This window comes from Alligator sinensis, unplaced genomic scaffold (assembly GCF_000455745.1).
Source record: "Alligator sinensis unplaced genomic scaffold, ASM45574v1 scaffold285_1, whole genome shotgun sequence".
Taxonomy (NCBI): Eukaryota; Metazoa; Chordata; order Crocodylia; family Alligatoridae; genus Alligator; species Alligator sinensis.
In genome coordinates this window covers 401,288-419,186 of record NW_005842235.1, presented here as the reverse complement: position 1 = coordinate 419,186, position 17,899 = coordinate 401,288, and the positions used below count along the sequence as shown (strand labels likewise).

At 41.4% G+C, this 17,899-nt stretch overlaps 1 protein-coding gene across 1 annotated transcript in view; it reads right to left on the bottom strand.

Moving 5' to 3' along the window:
* Window positions 1–17,899, bottom strand: part of LOC102371752 (plasma membrane calcium-transporting ATPase 2) — a 664,574-nt gene that overhangs the window by 299,663 nt on the left and 347,012 nt on the right. The window contains exons 4-5 of the mRNA XM_014521639.2: window positions 14,408–14,665; window positions 12,983–13,108 (exon numbers count right to left, since the gene is read on the bottom strand). Coding sequence (XP_014377125.1) covers window positions 12,983–13,108; window positions 14,408–14,665 — 384 coding nt within the window. The remainder of the gene's footprint in view (window positions 1–12,982; window positions 13,109–14,407; window positions 14,666–17,899) is intronic.

Here is a 17,899-nt window from a genome sequence, read left to right as displayed (position 1 = left end):
CCCCCCCCTCCACCCCCTACTTTCCAGCACAGAGTCCAGGTCTAACTCCCTGTGGTGGCAAATGGGGACTGCCTGAATCTCCAAAGCTCTCAGAATCTTTTCCAAATTGATTTGGAGAGCTTTGAATCAATTCAGACCTTTTTTATTGATCTCCCGATTCAATTCGGATTTGAAGATTTGGTTGCTGAAAAAGCCAAATCTCCTCCGAATCAAATCGGTATCTGAAGCTTCGCACAGCCCCAGGCACTGGAGTGCTGTGCTAGGAAATAGGAGTGGCCCTGGTTCAAGCTTCCTTTGGGTGAGGGGGGCTGAGACCTCTAACCTTCCATATGGGACCTCTATCCCCTGAAATTAAATGGGGGAGGACAGTAGAGGAACACAGGCCCACTCAAGCCTCCTCTCTTTCTGAGGCTGTCTGATCTATGGCTCTGGCTGACTCTCATTTCAGGCATCTAAGGCAGCTTCCTGCTCACAAAGGGTACGTATGTGTGCTATGGTTTCTACTGCACATAGTCAGCATGACTACAAAGTTGCAAACAGTCTCCTGGTTTTAGTAATAGTTAGAGACGCTAAAGCAGGAGTACTCGGTCTCTCGCATGCAGAACAAATATGGCCCATGGAGCCATGGCTTGCCCCAGATTGGGGAAGCACTGGCCATTAATACTGCCACCTTTCTCCACTTCCAAATCCCCAAGCCCCATGCAGCAGGTCACAGCCAAGCCATGCCCCCTACCCCCACACAGCCAGATCAGGACCAGTCCATGTCCCCTTCCTCCCACATGGTTGAATTGTGGCTAAGCCACACCCCCACTTCTCCATCATGGATGGATTGGAGCCAGGCTACACCTCCTTCTCCCTGTGCAGCCAGGCTGGAGCTGGACCATGCAGCCTTCCCCACACCTGGCTGCATTGGGACTGGCCATGCCCCCTCCCCTTGCAGAGCCAGGTTGGAGCACGGCCAAGTCCCCTTGCCCACATGCAGCTGAATGGGGTCTAGGCTGCCCCCTACCCCTCTACACTGCCAGATGGGATCCAACAGCAGCTGCTCTGGGCACCAGATTGGGGCCACCAGCCAGATATGGCACACAGACAAATTGGGTACTGCCCATGTAGTCTACCAAGTGAAAAGCTTGAGCACCACCTAATTAAAGTATTGTAGAGGCTCATCTACTGCTCTACATTAAAATTTGTTATTTAGTTCTTCTTCTTCATTCCTGTCTCCCTGAACCCAGTGATCACCCTGGTTTTGACTAACTTCAGTTTCAGACCTCTAAGGGTGTTTCATGTCCACAAAGGGTGCATACATATGTGCTATGGCTGCCACCAAACATCTTGAGTCTGCATGTCTATGCAGCTGCAAAGAGTCACAATTGCTGGCAGGATTATGCATTCAGGAATAGAATGCCCCTGAGTATGTAAGTACCAGGAAAGAACAGAACGTTACCCACGGTGGCTAGATGACAAAACAGAGTAGTTTATCATACTTCTAAAGATGCTATATACTGAAATACCAGCCAAATCACAAAGGAAAGTTAGAGCAAAACGTGTACCTAGCTCTAAGTGTCACTGCCACTGTAACTTTACTCCAATACTACCCAAACATGGCACTATCATGCAGAGAGAGGTGCAAATGATGGTGTGGGTATATATACTGCTTGACAGTAGGGACTATAAAACTGTTGGCTATATTCAAAATCTCAATGCAAAAAGGATTTGTGAAGGCCCAGAATGTCATTGCCTTATGGTGGTTCCGCATTGTCTCTACTGCCAATCTACAAGTCAATTAAATATCTTCACACTTCATATCTGCTGACACTGTGCCTAATTTTGCAGTGTAAGAACTGAAAAAAATGTTTAGAAGTCATATTAGGGTTGGGGGTTAATTTTAAAGAAGAACCAACTTGAAACTTCACTCAGGACTTGAATAGAACTTTTATAGGATTAAAAATATTTAAACGTGTAGGGCGCATCCACATATGCAAGCACGTGTGCTTACAGCAGCTCAAATGGAAGCGGTGCAAATTTGAGCTGGGGCTTTTTGCCTCAGCACACATGCTCGGACATGCACTTTGTTGTGGAGCAAATGGTGCCAGTTGGGGCAAAATAACCTTGCCTGGTTCCTCCTGCATCTGCAGCCAGGGGGAGCTAGAGCCTGAGGCCAGCACCTGTGCTGTCCCCAGCAGTATAAAAGGCTGTCCTGTCCTGGCCCCATCCATACAAAACCTGCCCTGGCAAGCAGCTCAGGGCTACTCACTCTCAGGAGCTTCTGGGGCCCAGCCAATTGATACCTGGGGACACTACCCCTTGTGTCAGCTGGACTGCTGCATCAGCATCCCAAATCCATTTTTAAAAATTCCACAAAATCCATGTTTTTCTACAGTTAAAACAAAAAACCATGCTACACACGCACACGCGCACACACACACACACATCTAGAGAGAGAGAGACAGAGACAGTGATAAGTTGGATAATGCTTTATTGGTATATTTACAATGTTAAATCAATTTGGAAGCTTACCAGTGTGTCTATCATCCTGATAAAATAAATTCTAAATACCTATATGTGTTGTATGCTTTTGGTTTTCTTCACACATGATGGGTGTGTGATGGGGAATGTGGTGTTTGCAGGCAGGGGGTTAGAAGGGGGTCTTGCTCTGCTCTATTGCGAAGCAGTTTTTTTAGACCCCTGGATATCCAGGGGTCTAATTTTCTCCCTGCGCTGCAAAGTTGCAGTGCAGGGAACTTTTTTTTGTTCCCACACATGCCTCTTGCCCCGCCTCAAAGGGGTTTGAGGTGGGGCAAGATGCACATACGCACTCATTTGGATGCGCCCGTAATGTGTTTTGATTTAGAACTCATTTCAACTTTAAGTTGCAGGATTTCAAGCTCAGTTCTCCAGATTTGAGGAGATCATGTATACCCAAATATCTAGTTGTCTCTCTAAACCAGTGTTTTTCAACCTGCTGTCTATGGATCCCTGGGGATATACAGACAATGTCTAAGGGGTCCAGAAAGATGTCTATGATCAATAAAAAGTTTGTGAATACCCAAATTTACAATTTAAAGGGGTCCTCAACCCTATTAGAAATTTCAAAAAGGGTCTCCACCTCCATTTGAAAAATGTTAAGGGTCCACAAATGAAAAAAGGTTGAAAACTATTGCTCTAAACTAAACCTTGCCAAAGCTTTTGAGGCATGCCATTTCCTAAAGTAATGTTAATAGCATGTTAATATCTTTAAACTGCATGCATAACATAGAAGAATAATTTGGAGCAGGTATTGAGTACCAGCAATTCTGTAGGCTCATCTAACTTGTGGCATTTGAAGAACTCTTAAATGACTAACAGACAAACAAAGGTACACACTGTCCTTCCACTTTTAACAGGCAACTGCACTGATTTCAATGGAACCGGGCATGTCTATGCGAGACATTTACTGCTCCATTTACTAATTAACTGTACATTAAACACCTCAGCATCTCCATGTGTGCCCTTATCAGGGCACACAAAAATAATAAATTCTGCAGCAATAAAAGTACTACCTTCCTGCAGAGGTGTTGGGGGGGGGGGGGGGGGGGGGGGGGTGGGTTGTGCACAGCCGTGCATATGTACATGCCAACATGGCTGGCTACGGCATGAGGGTACTTCAGTGCTGGGGCTGCCTGCCAGCAAGTCCCATGCTGAAGCATCCTTGTGCCCCAGCCAGTCTCTCCACAGCACTTTGAGCCTGGTTGGAAAAGCCCTGGGCTGGCAGACCAACCCTCTAAGCCTCCTTCTAGCCAGGGCTGCTGTGACCTGGCTCAGTGTGCTGAGGTCCAGGTGTACATGAAAACTGCATGCCCAGGAGCTTCCTGGGAGCAATAAACTGTGGCACAATAAGCTACATAGTTTACTGCTGTGCATTAATGGCATATGTAGACATACCCATAGTGACCAACACTTATTTATTTTATTAAAGAATTAGGCTCTAGCTCTTTGACCAGCTATGGTTGTAAAATAATTCATATTTTCACATAATCTGCACAGTGAATAAAAAATCCTAAATACTTAATGTCACATACATGTGAAACAAATGTGTTTACTTCTTTCCTTTCTCAAGAGTGACTTTTCAATTTAAAAATCCCTTTTCCTACTCTGTGTATGGAAACTTATACATTGTATTCAATGTTCAGAAAAACTCTGACTTTTGAAGATACTAATAAATAATAAGTTTTTCAGAATGGAAAAATACGGATTTTATCAAAATAAGAAAACTAATTAAATATATATGGGCTACAACGTTGAGCAAAAATTATGTACATGTGATTTCATTATATTCATATTCATTTGGAATTTTTAAGGTTGGATGCTTTATTCTAAAAGTTTCTGCTTTGCATGGGGCCCAGTCTGGAACATTTACTGGCAGAGAATTGAGACAGAATATGAACTATTTTTCTCCAGGCAGAGTGTGACCTAATTCCTTAATCTAGCCTCATTTTTATTCCCAGAAATTAAAAAAGCACCACGACACAAGATTTATTTTATTTTATTTGTTCTTAAATAAATGAACCTTCATTGTTATGGATTCCTGCTTTGCGTGGATAAAAACGAACATTTATACACCCTGTTAAGTTCAGATAAAGTAGTGTGTCATTTCCAATTCAATCGGAGTTCTTATATAAAATTAAAAATAGATTAACTGAGTTACTCTATGTAATTCTTTCATATTTTAACTAAATTAATACAAACTTCTGAAGAAAAGTTATAACACTGAGTCTAAGATGCATGTAAAATTAGTCATTACCTACTGCCTAGTATGCCAAAATATTTTTATATATAATAGCAGGATTAGCTTCACAATCAAAACTTTGCATGTATGTTTTAAGGACTCAGTCAAGTGAACAGATTCTCCTGAAAAATGCAAAAGCTAAAGGACACATCAGCTTCAATCGGGGGATTTCTTTTGAATATTTGAAAGTCTGGTTAATTTAGGCTGTCATCACTGGGTGGCTTATATAAATCTCTACCCATTGTGAGGGTATTTCTTATTCATTTGCAAATAAGTGAGCAGATTCATGCTGAAATATCTACTTCCATAGGCAGAAACACATCACTTCTCTTTGAATTTACACCAGGTACTGCAGATGTTGTAAAAAGTTTGTACCACAACTTGTCCTTTTATATGTCCCTGCTGAGTACTGAAGACAAATACTGGTGCTTGAGATTGTCAGTGATCTGCTTAGGAAGGTAGGGGTCTTTATTTTTCTTAAGGAAACTGAAATATTTTGTACTACATGTTTCTGTATTTTCTCCCTAAAATATTAACTTGTCAACATACTACCCTGCATACTACATGCCTCCATCCTTCCTTATGAAATTCAACATATTGTAAGTTTAACTCAAGTACTTCCTCAGATGTGGCTATTAATTAATGATTAATTATAGTAAAATTTACCACAGGTAGAATTCTAGAGCAAAAGGACTTACGCAGGAAGCAGCAGACACTAGTTTTAGGTCTGCTTTGCCCATAACTTCTATGACTTCTGAGCACAGTGGACTAATCACCGTTCCACCCGTCAGGCACCACCCAGTTCCTTCTCCAGCACTCATTTTAAAGCTGACCCAATGCCTCTTGCATTTAATAATTGCTGAATGGAAAGCAGTACAGTGGGGAACCTTCTGCCTTATTGGGAGTCAGGTCCCTTCTAGTGCAACAGCCAACTTACTGAACCACACGCACTCTAACCTACTCTTCTGTCCCTCCCATCCACCAGCCCCACATATATCCCTCTTGGCTACCCTGAGAGCTAGCTTTAGAAGGGGAACTAGAAAGGGGATTGTGAAACTCGGTGGTTAGGCCAATGTGATGGTAAGTCAGAAAGATACAGGTTAAAATATTTATGGATAACAACAATCCCATAAATGGGTAGAACTCAAGTATCCAGTTTCCTAGAGGAGTGCCCTAACTACTCAGTTAGTGGAACTACAACATCTACAGTCCAGCATCCAGTACTAGCCAGGGTTTTCTGGCCACCTACAGTTTTGGGATTTGGACTCAGGTCTTAGTAAAAAATGGACATACATGTAGCCACATAGCTGCCCTGTGGCCTTTCTAAATAGTCTATTGAACATGTTTGTGTTCAGAAGTGTGTGGACTTTCTGAATATCCTATTGAACAGGTTTGGTCTATGCATGCACACTTACACCTGTACCCTGCAAAGTAATAGAATCACACAGTGAACATTAAGTGGCAAAAGCATCACCTATACAGTTAGATGGCTCCCATTTAGACACACAGGCCAAGACCAGACAAATGTAGCTGTGCAGTATGGGTGGCACCACATACTGCATGTTCAGTTGTTCTCTGCACTGCAGAGGAACATTTCCAAGGGGTATATCCAGGTGGATGCAGCCACAAGGGGAAATTGAGTTCACCCCTGAGTATATAATATGCCTGCATTAATAATAAAAGGTCTCAATCAGACTGATCAATATTGAAAGAAGGAAGCAGCAGCCAAGTGCGTCTTGAAAAATAAGGTCTTAATTATGGAAAATAATCCCCTGTGATAGTATTAAAGATCTGCATAACTGACCAAAAATTATATGAAGTTTGGGACTATAGTTTGATTTGATAACTGTCCTACAGCTCTGTGCTGTGGCCAAGACACGGACTTTTTGATGCTGCTGCTCATGGGACATGTTCCATTAAATTAATGTTAATGTTCTCAGAAAAACGGAGATATATATATAGTATTAGCACAATAAAACTAGAGAAGAGAAACTGTTTAGTGTACTTTCAGATGTCTTTTGGAAATGAAAACTTTCTGCTTTCCAAGGTACTTCCAAATATGTTAATACAGATGGAAACAAGTTATCATTTTAGTCGGCACTTGACTGTAAAAACTGCTTCTCATCTATAGTAAATGACTGTCTAGGTGATTTCAAAAGGACATCAAGAACTGACATTCCTCACAGTTATAATTATATCATTGAAACTTTGATTGCATATTAAACGCACAGTTTTAGATGACAGACTGGCACTTAATACTTTCCTGCTTCAGTTTATTTGTCTTTCACAAGACTTAAACTTGAATGGCATTGAACTGAGACTGAATTTCAATAATAATGTTTTGTATCTATTTTTTGTAATGACAAGACCAAAAAAATATTTCTTCATCACCAGTGGATGAGTCAGAAGAAAGATACACTAAAAGTTGTCTATCTTAGTTTTTGGTTCAGAGCTTAAAATGTCAACTTAGAATGGTTAGCCAGTGTCTTTCATGTATAAAAACAAGAAGAATATAAAACCTGCTTATAGCAAATTTGCTTCACAAACTTGTTTAAAACATTTAGCCCAAGCTAACTTAACCTATTTGGACAATAAAAGCATATACTTCTGCTTTTCCCTTTTTTAAACAAATATTTGGGATTTTTGGCATTAGGAAAGGGATATCTTAATTTTCCCCTAATTCTGTAAGTGTATGTGCATGTGTGTGTGCATGCGAGCACATGCGTAATTCACCAAGTGACCCCTATCATCTAATTCCTGTACATATAAGAGTTTGTGCACTGGTGGAAACTTTATATCAGTTGCCCTCAAGAATTTCATGTTAGTGGCCATTTTAATTGATAACAAGTTCTCAGTTAAATAAGGACATTACTGGCACTTGATACTAGATACCTGAACTTACAAAACCAGAAACAGAACAGCAAATTTGGGTCTGTACTCTGGGTCTGTACTTTGAGCTGTAATCTTGTTCCTGTAGATATGTAAGGCAGGCCCAAATGCCATCCTGGTGGGGGATTTTGAAATATGGGCTGGTAACATCCATACATACATATCTGCACAGAACCAGCAATCACCCTAAATATCTGAACTATTCCCCTTTTTACCAGCTATATTAATTCTCTCCCCACCCCACTCCTGTCTCTCATCCTTTGACTACAGCTACATTCATTCCCCTTCTCCCCCGTACTTCCCCATCTGTCTCTCACCTATTGACCAACCCAATTTACATTGTAACTGACTGGCTTTCTTGCATAAGTACTGGCCTGTGGGAGCTTTACTACTCCATCCAGGAAGAGCAAAGACTATCTGCAGACATTTCCTCTGCCTGATGAAGGGTGATTGTGCCTGAAAGCTTACAAAGAAGAATTTTTCCTATGATTTGATTTGGTCTAATAAAAGATATCAGATTTAACCAAAGAACCTTGTGTGCCTGTGTCCTTAGACCAACACAACTACAACCTACACCCCTGAAAAATGCTTCTTATACTACTGAAAAACTGCTATTTAGGTGTATAAAGTGGAACAGAATTCTGTCCTTCATCTATTCAGTGACTTAATATCAAACTATCTTGGAGTACAGGATTTTCAAGGACAATTCAAACCAATGGTAAATCTAGTTTAGCTTTCTGCCTCCAGTTATGGTTAGGACCCAATACTTAGATCCCAGAAGTCCTATCAACTTCCTGGGAGCCAGAAAGAGAGTATTGAGGGTACAAGAAAGATGATTTATGAATTGAATTCAGTTCCTGAGATCATAACATAGTAGCACTGACAGCAAGGGAAAGTTCTGCTTACTTCTAGATAGAGTACACTCAGTACAGATAATCTACAGAGAATTTAGAGGTCAAACTCTAGCATGTCTACTGATCATGTGCAACCTGATTTTTCCACAGCTTATAAACTTGGCTAAGGTAGGCATTTTCTTTAAAAGACAGCAAAACACATAGGCCTGGCACCAAATAAGCTCTTTGGCAGATTTCAAGTTGTTGTACCAAAACATGAAAATAATTGTGTCTAATGAACAGTGATTTTTGTATTTTAACCTGGCCAAACAAATGCATTTTTCTCCTCATCTCATTTAAGAAAACTACTGACCCATTTTTCTTACAAAGTAAAATAAAATAAAATAAAAAACAAAAGGAAATAAAATATAGTTTGAAGTAGACACTGGTCATGGGAAACTTCAACATAGTTAAACTTTCAAAAAGTTATAGCCACCTGAAAACAGTATTTTTTTTCTAACAGAAATGTCAAGTAACATTGGCTGCTTGGAGATGTTTAACCTCCCCCCCCAAAAAAAACCAAACAAACCACCAAACAAACAAACAACCCACACATTTTGTCAGAGAAAACTGCACATTACTTCTTCAACCTGGCTCCACAGCAGCTGTCTAGATCGGGCACTTCAGCAGGGCTTTTGGGTGCTTTAACTAAAGCTGATACAAGTAGCTATTGGATAAAAGCACCAAAAAACCCCACTAAGGTGCCCAATCTATACAGGCGCCGGGCAGGCTGGGTCCAACTAACTTGCTAGCTCTTCTGAGCATTTGCTGGGCTCAGTGCACCAAGTTTAGAGTAAAGCCTCATTTTGGGGGTTTTTAACATTTGCAAGCAGCCATAAAGTCTAAGTGCAACTGTTGGCTCTGCAAATGATACTATAGATTTCTTCATCTGCTAGATAAATGCAGGCACCCCGGAGGGGGGTGGGGAGAGGGGGAGAAGATGTGCTAACTTTTTAACAGTGAACAACATGGCAATTTATAGGGAAACTGGTGAAAAGTTCTGTAATCAGCAGACATTGCAAGCAGAATCCAGGTGGATGCAATTATCTGATGTCAAATGTGGCCACGATGGTAAGATTAGCACTCTACTTCTAACAAAGTGTCATGGATTTTTAATAACCAATAACAGTCTCCTCTAAGTAATAATAGCTTCAGCAGTTGTTGCTTGCAAGGTTTAGATTTTGGAATGGTTTAGTAAGGAAAACCCCCTTCACAAGATCTCCTACATACTTAATAAATTCCAGCACAGTAATCTGATCCACAAATAAGAATTAAGATGGGTTTTACAACCACATGCAAAAGAGGAGCACTTTTCACACATGAAAAAGTCAAGAGCTCAGTTTAAAACGAAAGTATCACGTTTTAATAGATTTACTTTTTCACTGTGTTAATAACACAGGCCCCTGCCACATGTTACATTTAAGAGGTGATTAACCAGTTAATCACACTTTAAATTGTGACTCAGCCACACATGCAATCAATTAGTGGTGTGATACAAGGAGGAATAAGCCACAAAGTTATTCCACAAAAAATTGTGTAATTACTTTGCGGCGGGTTCCTATCATGCCATCAACTGAACATGTGACCAGGGGTGACTCTGTGGCTGAGATCTTCACCAACTGATCAAGACTCTCTGCTGGGCAGGTTCCACCATGCATCCCTGCTCCTGGAAGCCCACAGCTGATGGGCCTCATGACTGTCCGGGTACACTTTACATCCCTGCAGCTGGGAGTCCCATCAGCTGACCTGGGCTCTCAGCCACAGGGATGTATGATGTGCCCTGTTGTTGGGAGCCCTGTCAGCTGAGGGAGCTCCCAGCTGAGGGAGCTCCCAGCCATGGGAGCTTGCTAGTTGCCAGTGCAAGGGGAGCCTAGGATTGTGATCCTGGTCTCATCCTGCACTGGCTATAAGGTGTGATGGGATCTGATGCGCAATCCCACAATCAGGCCTTCTGCCATGTACATATGGTGTTATAGCAAGGGTGATAGTGTGGCTAACACAACAGATCCCATAACTCTTTTACCTTCATTTCTGGAAGGGCTCTGGTACTGGGGAATCTGGAGCCTGCCATCTTGGAAATGAGCACAGCTGATAACTCAGCAAAGGAAAAATAGTATTCCACATAACCGATTCACATAACCAATTCAGTATGCATAATTATATTAAAAATGAGACTATAATGTAAAATTTGAATTCACCTTGAAGATTACTAAGAATGCTTGGTCACAAACTAGGATGATTTCTTAGTTTAACTGTTTTCTCCTTAATACAATCTATGTTGTCTTTTCTATTTTATTTCAGTAAGTATACTAAGATTTATTTCACAGAACCCAATATTTAAGAAGTTTTTAGAAACAGCAGTACATATTACCAGTTGTTAAATTAAGACTGGCATACAATGAATTGAAATGACTGGTAATACTCAATACTGTTCTAACAATAGCAATATACTTAATCAGTTCTTGAATTAAGACTTGATAGACAATGACTGGTCTATGTAAGTACTGATACCTAACTTTCCCTATATAAAAATTTTCTTATTATTGTTTGGCAATGCAAGATCTAAATATTATGATCAGAAACAGATACACAGTGGGCACATCTACAAGAGACAGTGACTGTTTCATAGTTTCATAGTATTTAGTGGTCAGAAGGGACCTGAATAGATCATCTAGTCTACCCCCCCGCCACTGATTGAAGCACATGCTGGGATCACACAACCCCAGACAGGTGTTCATCCAACCTCTTTTTGAATTTACCCAAGGTAGGAGCGAGGACCACTTCCCTTGGAAGTTGGTTCCAGATCCTAGCTACCCTGACAGTGAAATAGTGCCTCCTAATCTCTAACCTGAACCAATTCTCCAGCAGCTTCTGGCCATTGCTCCTCGTCACCCCAGGTGCTGCTGGGGGGAATAGGACCCTTCCTATTTGCTGCTGATCTCCCCTAACGAGTTTGTAGGCAGCCACCAAATTCCCCTTCAGCCTCTGCTTGCTGAGGCTGAACAGGTTCAGGTCCCTCAGCCTCTCCTCATACGGCCTGCCCTGTTGCCCTCCAACTAAGCGGGTGGCCCTCCTCTGAACCCTCTCAAGGCAGGCCACATCCTTCTTAAAGCACGGTGCCCAGAACTGGATGCAATACTCCAATTGAGGCCGGACCAATGTCACGTAGAGGGGAGTATCACCTCTCTGGACTGGCTTGAGATGCATCTTTGGATGCACAACAAGGTGTAGTTGGCTTTGCCGGCTGCAGTATGGCATTGGCGGCTCATGTTCATCTTGGAGTCAATAATGACTTCAAGATCCCTTTCCACCTCTGTGCTCCCCAACTTGTATGTATGCTGTGGATTCCTTCTCCCCAGGTGCAGCACCTTGCATTTATCTACATTGAAGCCCATCCTATTACCATTTGCCCACTTCTGTAGTCTGTCTAAGTCTAATTGCAGACTCTCTCTCCCTTTGAGTGTGCCTACCTCTCCCCACATCTTGGTGTCATCAGCAAGCTTGGACACGTGTTTTCCACCCCCTCGTCCAAGTTGCTGATGAAGATGTTGAACAGTGTAGGCCCCAGGACCGAGCCCTGGGAGACCCCACTGTTCACATCCTGCCAGGTCAAGTACAAACCGTCCACCACCACTCTCTGGGTGCGCCCCATCAGCCAATTTTTGACCCATCCAACTGTAGGCATCAATGCCACAGTTGCTCAGTTAATTAATGAGAATGGGGTGAGAGACAGTGTCAAAGGCCTTCTTAAAGTCCAGAAAGACTACGTCCACGGCAACACCATCATCCAGGGATTTAGCTACTTGGTCATAAAAGGCCATCAGGTTGGTCTGGCAGGACCTGCCTTTGATGAACCCATGTTGATTTCCCCTGGCATGATCTCCCCTGCTGGTCCCTCACAGATGTGCTCCTTGATAATTTTTTCAAGGATTTTCCCCAAGACCGATGTGAGGCTTATGGGCCTATAGTTTCCTGGGTCCTCCTTTCTCCCTGCGCAGTAGCCAGATAATATTGTACAGTGTGCATCATAGCACTGACAGTACCAATACACTATTCTGCAGTATTATTAGGCTCGTGAGCAGTAGCATTACTTCAGAGACATTCACCAGCACTGCTGTGCAGTAACTCTGGTTACTGCATATTTATTTAGTACTTGCTTATACAAGTACTAAATAAAAGCACAGTAACTACTGTGCGGTAGTGTCTCATGTAGACATGCCCAGTGAAAACAAAAATAATGCACATTGTACAGGAACTATGCAAGATTTCTGCCTAAATCTGCATATACCAAATCAATAGTACTTTAAAAATATTTTTAATACCACCTTTCCATTTCAAAATCTAACCATCTCTGGGAAGCAAAAAAACCCACAACACACACAAGGATCTGATGTGCATAAACCTCTACTTCAGACAGAACAAAATGCTGACTTACCTGACAGCAACATAGGGTCTTTGTCAACAGATTTGCGGACTTGGTCTGATTCTCCAGTTAAAGAACTTTCATCAATTTTAAGGTCATTTCCTTGAATAAAAATCCCATCAGCAGGGAGGAGATCACCTATTAGTAATAACATGGTATAGAAAAACCAGACGGGTTTATGAGATTATTCTTTTTCTTTAACCTGCTCAATCTTATTAAACAATGCTAAGAGTCAATAATAATTAAATATTTAATAAGTGGATTTATATAAAAATAATCATTGTGGTAGTTCACCTTCACCCTTATATTTCTGGTTGCTCTGAACGTTTAGAAACAGATCCTGTAGAGGGCCACCATTGTCAGCCAGTATGTTCAACACAGCCTTTAAGAGGCATGTACTGAAAATTCTAATCCCACTAAAATTACAGGATTTTTTTTCCTTTTAGTTATAAATCCCCTCCTAGATGATGGAAGAGAAAGCTATTCTCAAACATTCTAGTAATTCAAGAACAGGTGGTGAGGTCGTCTCAGTCTGATGGGGCCTATGGCATTTCTTCTCCTGTTTTCAGAATTCTTGTTGACAGGGCTGCTCAGTCACATGCATTTCATGGAAGCTTTATATTGCATTCTGACAGCCAAGCTCAACCCTTGTTTGCCTGGGTTGTGGACATGGCCCTTGGTAGCAGAAGCTGGTAGAAAGAGCCAAGCAGTCACTTTGGCTTCCTGTCTGAATGGAAGGAAAAAGGCATAGCCAGGCTCAACAGCATAGATGTTTCACTGGAATTTACCAAGTTGGTCAAATAAGAATGTTTTTACAACGGCAATCCAATATGCCAAAGTATCAGCACAACCCAGGCAGATTTCCAACCTGTTGGAACTCTGTTTACATGTCAGTGCATCCATTTGGAGGGCTGCTAGAGCATTCAGCAACTCTAGGGCAACCAGCCAGAGGAAACCTAGATATTCTAAGACTTCCAGGGTTATTGGCTCTGGGGCAGCCATTTTGCCAATTGCTCTGGGGCTGTCCTCCTCTTTGTGAAGGATATAAAAACTTTGTGTTGCCATTCCTAATCAAAATGCAACCATTCAAAATATGGGAATCTTCCATGAAACAGAATTAGCTTTCTCTACCTGACTCTAATCATCACCAGCTTCATTATCAATAGGAAGTGAAAGCAACACAAGTAAAGAGTTCTGTGTCAGTCCCTAGCTATCCTGCTTTCCTCCTAGAAATTCTTGTCATCCATTTATTCCAGTCACTCTCTATCCTCCAGCATCCACTGAGCTATCCAGCTCCCCAGACACCCTCCCAAATACCCCAGGTAAAAACCCCTATGTTTTGTTCAATGCTATATCCTGTTCCCACCTACAAAGTGTATTGACTGAATGACTGAAGATTACACAAGTAGTTGTAGGAATCTACATGGTGAAACTTACCATATTTCACCTGTGCAATATCACCAACTACAATCTCTGCAACTGGGATCTGAATAACTTGTCCTCCTCGAACTACAGTAAATTTCTGTTCCTGCTCAATACGACTTTGAAGCCCACGAAATTGCTTCTCTTTACTCCAGTCATTAAAAGCGGTGACAAGTACCACACAAATAACAGAGAGTAAGATGGCAGCACCTTCGATCCAGCCAGCTTCTGCCTCACCCTCATCTTCAGCTCCTGCTGCGGCAGTAGCGCACCCTAGGGAGATAAACGGAGGTGCAGCCTTAAAAACAATTGTCTAATTTATTGAGATTACAGAACAAGAATCAAAACACATCAGAAATAACAAGGATAAAATACCTACTGAGTCTCTCTCCAAAACACTATCAGAGCTACAGAAAGAGATGTGCTAGAATAGTCAGGTTTTGAGAATACTGAGACAGAAAAAATATGAGGGCAAAAAATATCATCAATATAGAGAGCAAGCATTCACCAGGATGGGGAAAAATTTATTCAGTCACAACAAGGAACTATGAGTAATAGTAATCAATTCTGTCTGGAAGGTATGGGTTAAAATTAAGAAAGGAAAATTGGTACCAGGAAAACAGTGAACCCCATTAAATTGTTTTGAGTCTGTGCTTACCATATCCCAGATATGAACATCTTGCATCCAGGTGATATTTACTATGTTAAGATACTTTAATTTACAAGTCTTTGTTGCAAATTGATTAAAGGTAAAACATGGGGTTACTTCAAACTTATATTTAAATTCTTTTACGTCTCTGTAGAAAAAGCACTGAAAAATAGCGGATTTAATATGGAGCTTGATAGCTGTTCTTGTTTTTTTAATGTTATCAGGTAGACTCCAGTGACCATATGTTCTCTAAGATGGTTTTATGAAGCATTAGTTAACATATCTCTACATACTTATGTGAGTTAACCCACCAGAGATGATTGCATTGCAGTTTGTTTAACCTATCTAAGACAACTTTGTTCAGACAATAATTTTTTTCATGCAGTTAAGCAAATTCCTTGAACAAAAACTTTAGGTGACAATAATCTAACTTCAACTAACCAGGAACATCAGGGGGAAAAAAAATCTAATTTATAACATTACCCATATCCCAGATTGACCATTTATAATTAGTAACTTCCTCACAAAGGGACGCAACATTTTAATAGTATTGTGGGTAGATTAAAATTAAATCGTAACTTTAGCACTTTGGATGTTGGTTCACATAGGTAATTAAAGTTAGAAAAAAGTTTTACCTCAACATGGGCAACAGTTTTTTTCTGAAAAAAAGTACATGACATCACTTAAAATTCCAGATGCAGTTCATTTTACATAACTTTGATAATCCTTTAAGAATCATGGGATTCATTCTTCATCAATATGATTAAAATCATGGAGGCAATGCAAAGCCAGGGTTTTAACTTCTGGTACAGAGGTGATGTTAATTAAAATTGCTCCTAGCACTAAGCTGTTGAAATATAAAGCAAAATTTAAATGAGGTAACTGTATCATAATCTGAGGGAGGATTTTTAAAAAAATATAATTGTGTGAAAAATAAGCCCAAGGCTTCAGTGACACCAGAAAAGAATAAAATATGTACCAGCACCTACATTCAGCTCCATTGTTATCAGCATGTACATGGACCTTTTGGTGGAAGTTTGATTTTATGGTTAAGGCATGAGATTGAAACCCAGGAGATACAGAACTGGGACTGAGATACAGATTCAGTTCTCAGTGATGCTACAAACTGTGCAAATCAAATTCTCTCCCTCTGCTTTTTTATTATCTGCAAAGTGGGTATAATGCTTCCTTTCTTCTATCCTTTGTCTCATCTATTTAAACCACTGAATCTCTTCAGCCTTCACAAGAGACGGCTGAGGGGAGATCTTGTGGCCGCCTATAAATTAATTAGGGGAGGTCAACGGGGAATAGGGGAAGCGCTGTTTACTAAGGCACCCCAGGGAGTGACTAGGAATAACGGGTGTAAACTAGTTGAGAGGGGATTTAGGTTAGATATTAGGAAAAAATTTTCCACAGTAAGGGTGGCCAGGATCTGGAATGGGCTTCCAAGAGATGTGGTGCTATCACCTAGCTTGGAGGTCTTCAAGAGGAGGCTAGATAGTCACCTGGCTGGGGTCATCTGACCTGGGTCCTCTTTCCTGCCAGGGGCAGGGGGTAGGACACGATGATCCATTGTGGTTTCTTCCGACTGCACAATCTATGAATCTATGAATCATTTGAAGAAGAAACTCTTTTACTATGCATTTGTATGATGGCTAACATAATGTCTGCATCTCACTTTGATTCTCTCTTATGGCTAAATTATTTATTTAGAATTAACTACTGCTATCCTTGAGACTCAATTTAACTGATATTCTAACAGCACGTAAATATTATCTATTTTTATATCAAGATAAATTAAAGCAAAATCTGTATTTAATCTGTGCTATTTTAAAACTATGCAAATACAATTGGCAGGGTTGAACAAAATTGCTTAAATTTTGAGTTTAATAGTATTTTTGTCCACAAGTGAACTCTGAATTAGGTGATTTGATTAAAAAAATGAATTCTTTTATATTGTTTATATTAATTGTTTATATTAAGTATAATGTATTAGGGCTGTGAGAAGCTTCAGTCACTGATTCGATTTGGTGGAGATTCGGCCACATTCAATGGCCAAATCTCTGAATCCGAATTGAATCAGGAGATCCTTTAATCTCTCTGAATCAAACTGGAAACCTCTGAATTGATTCAGAGAGATTCAATAATTCGGACATAGACACAGCTTTAAATCTTTTTTCTACATACCTCAAGGTACCAGGTAGCTCATGAAGGCTGAGATATTGGGGCGGATGGAGCATCCAACGGAAGTGCAGGGGGATCCTCAGTGCGCTCAGCGACAGATCCAGAAGTGGACCAGAAGCCCTTCCAGTCAGCTTCCGGGCCTGCCTTGGAGCACGCAGGGAACCCACCCTCCCTCACCCCCTGGCTCGGCAACTGGTGCCTCCTGGGTCGGGGGTGGGGGCACCTGGGGTCCCTCCATGACTGATCGCTGAGCCAAGGGAGTGCAGGGACGGGGGGGTCCCCTGCATGCTCAGTAGCGGACCTAGAAGTGGACCAGAAGTACTTCCAGTCCACTTCTGGATCCACCACCAAGTATGCAGGAGGGCCCCCCGCGCTCCTGTGGGGACACTCCATCCACCCCACCATCTCACGAACCATGCCTGGTACCTTGAGGTATGCAGAAAAAAACATTTAAAGCTGTGTTTATGGCTAAATCACTAATTCTCTGAATTAGTATTAAATCTTCAGATTTGGATTTGGCCAAATCGAATCAGGACAGTGATCCAAATCAACTAATCAAACCACTGTCCCCTGAATTGGGATTGTCACGGCGCACCTCACTGCCCCGCTCCTAGAGAGGGGAAAACTGCCAGAGGAAAAGCTCTGGCAGTGCATAAGGAGCCCTAGCAGTGATT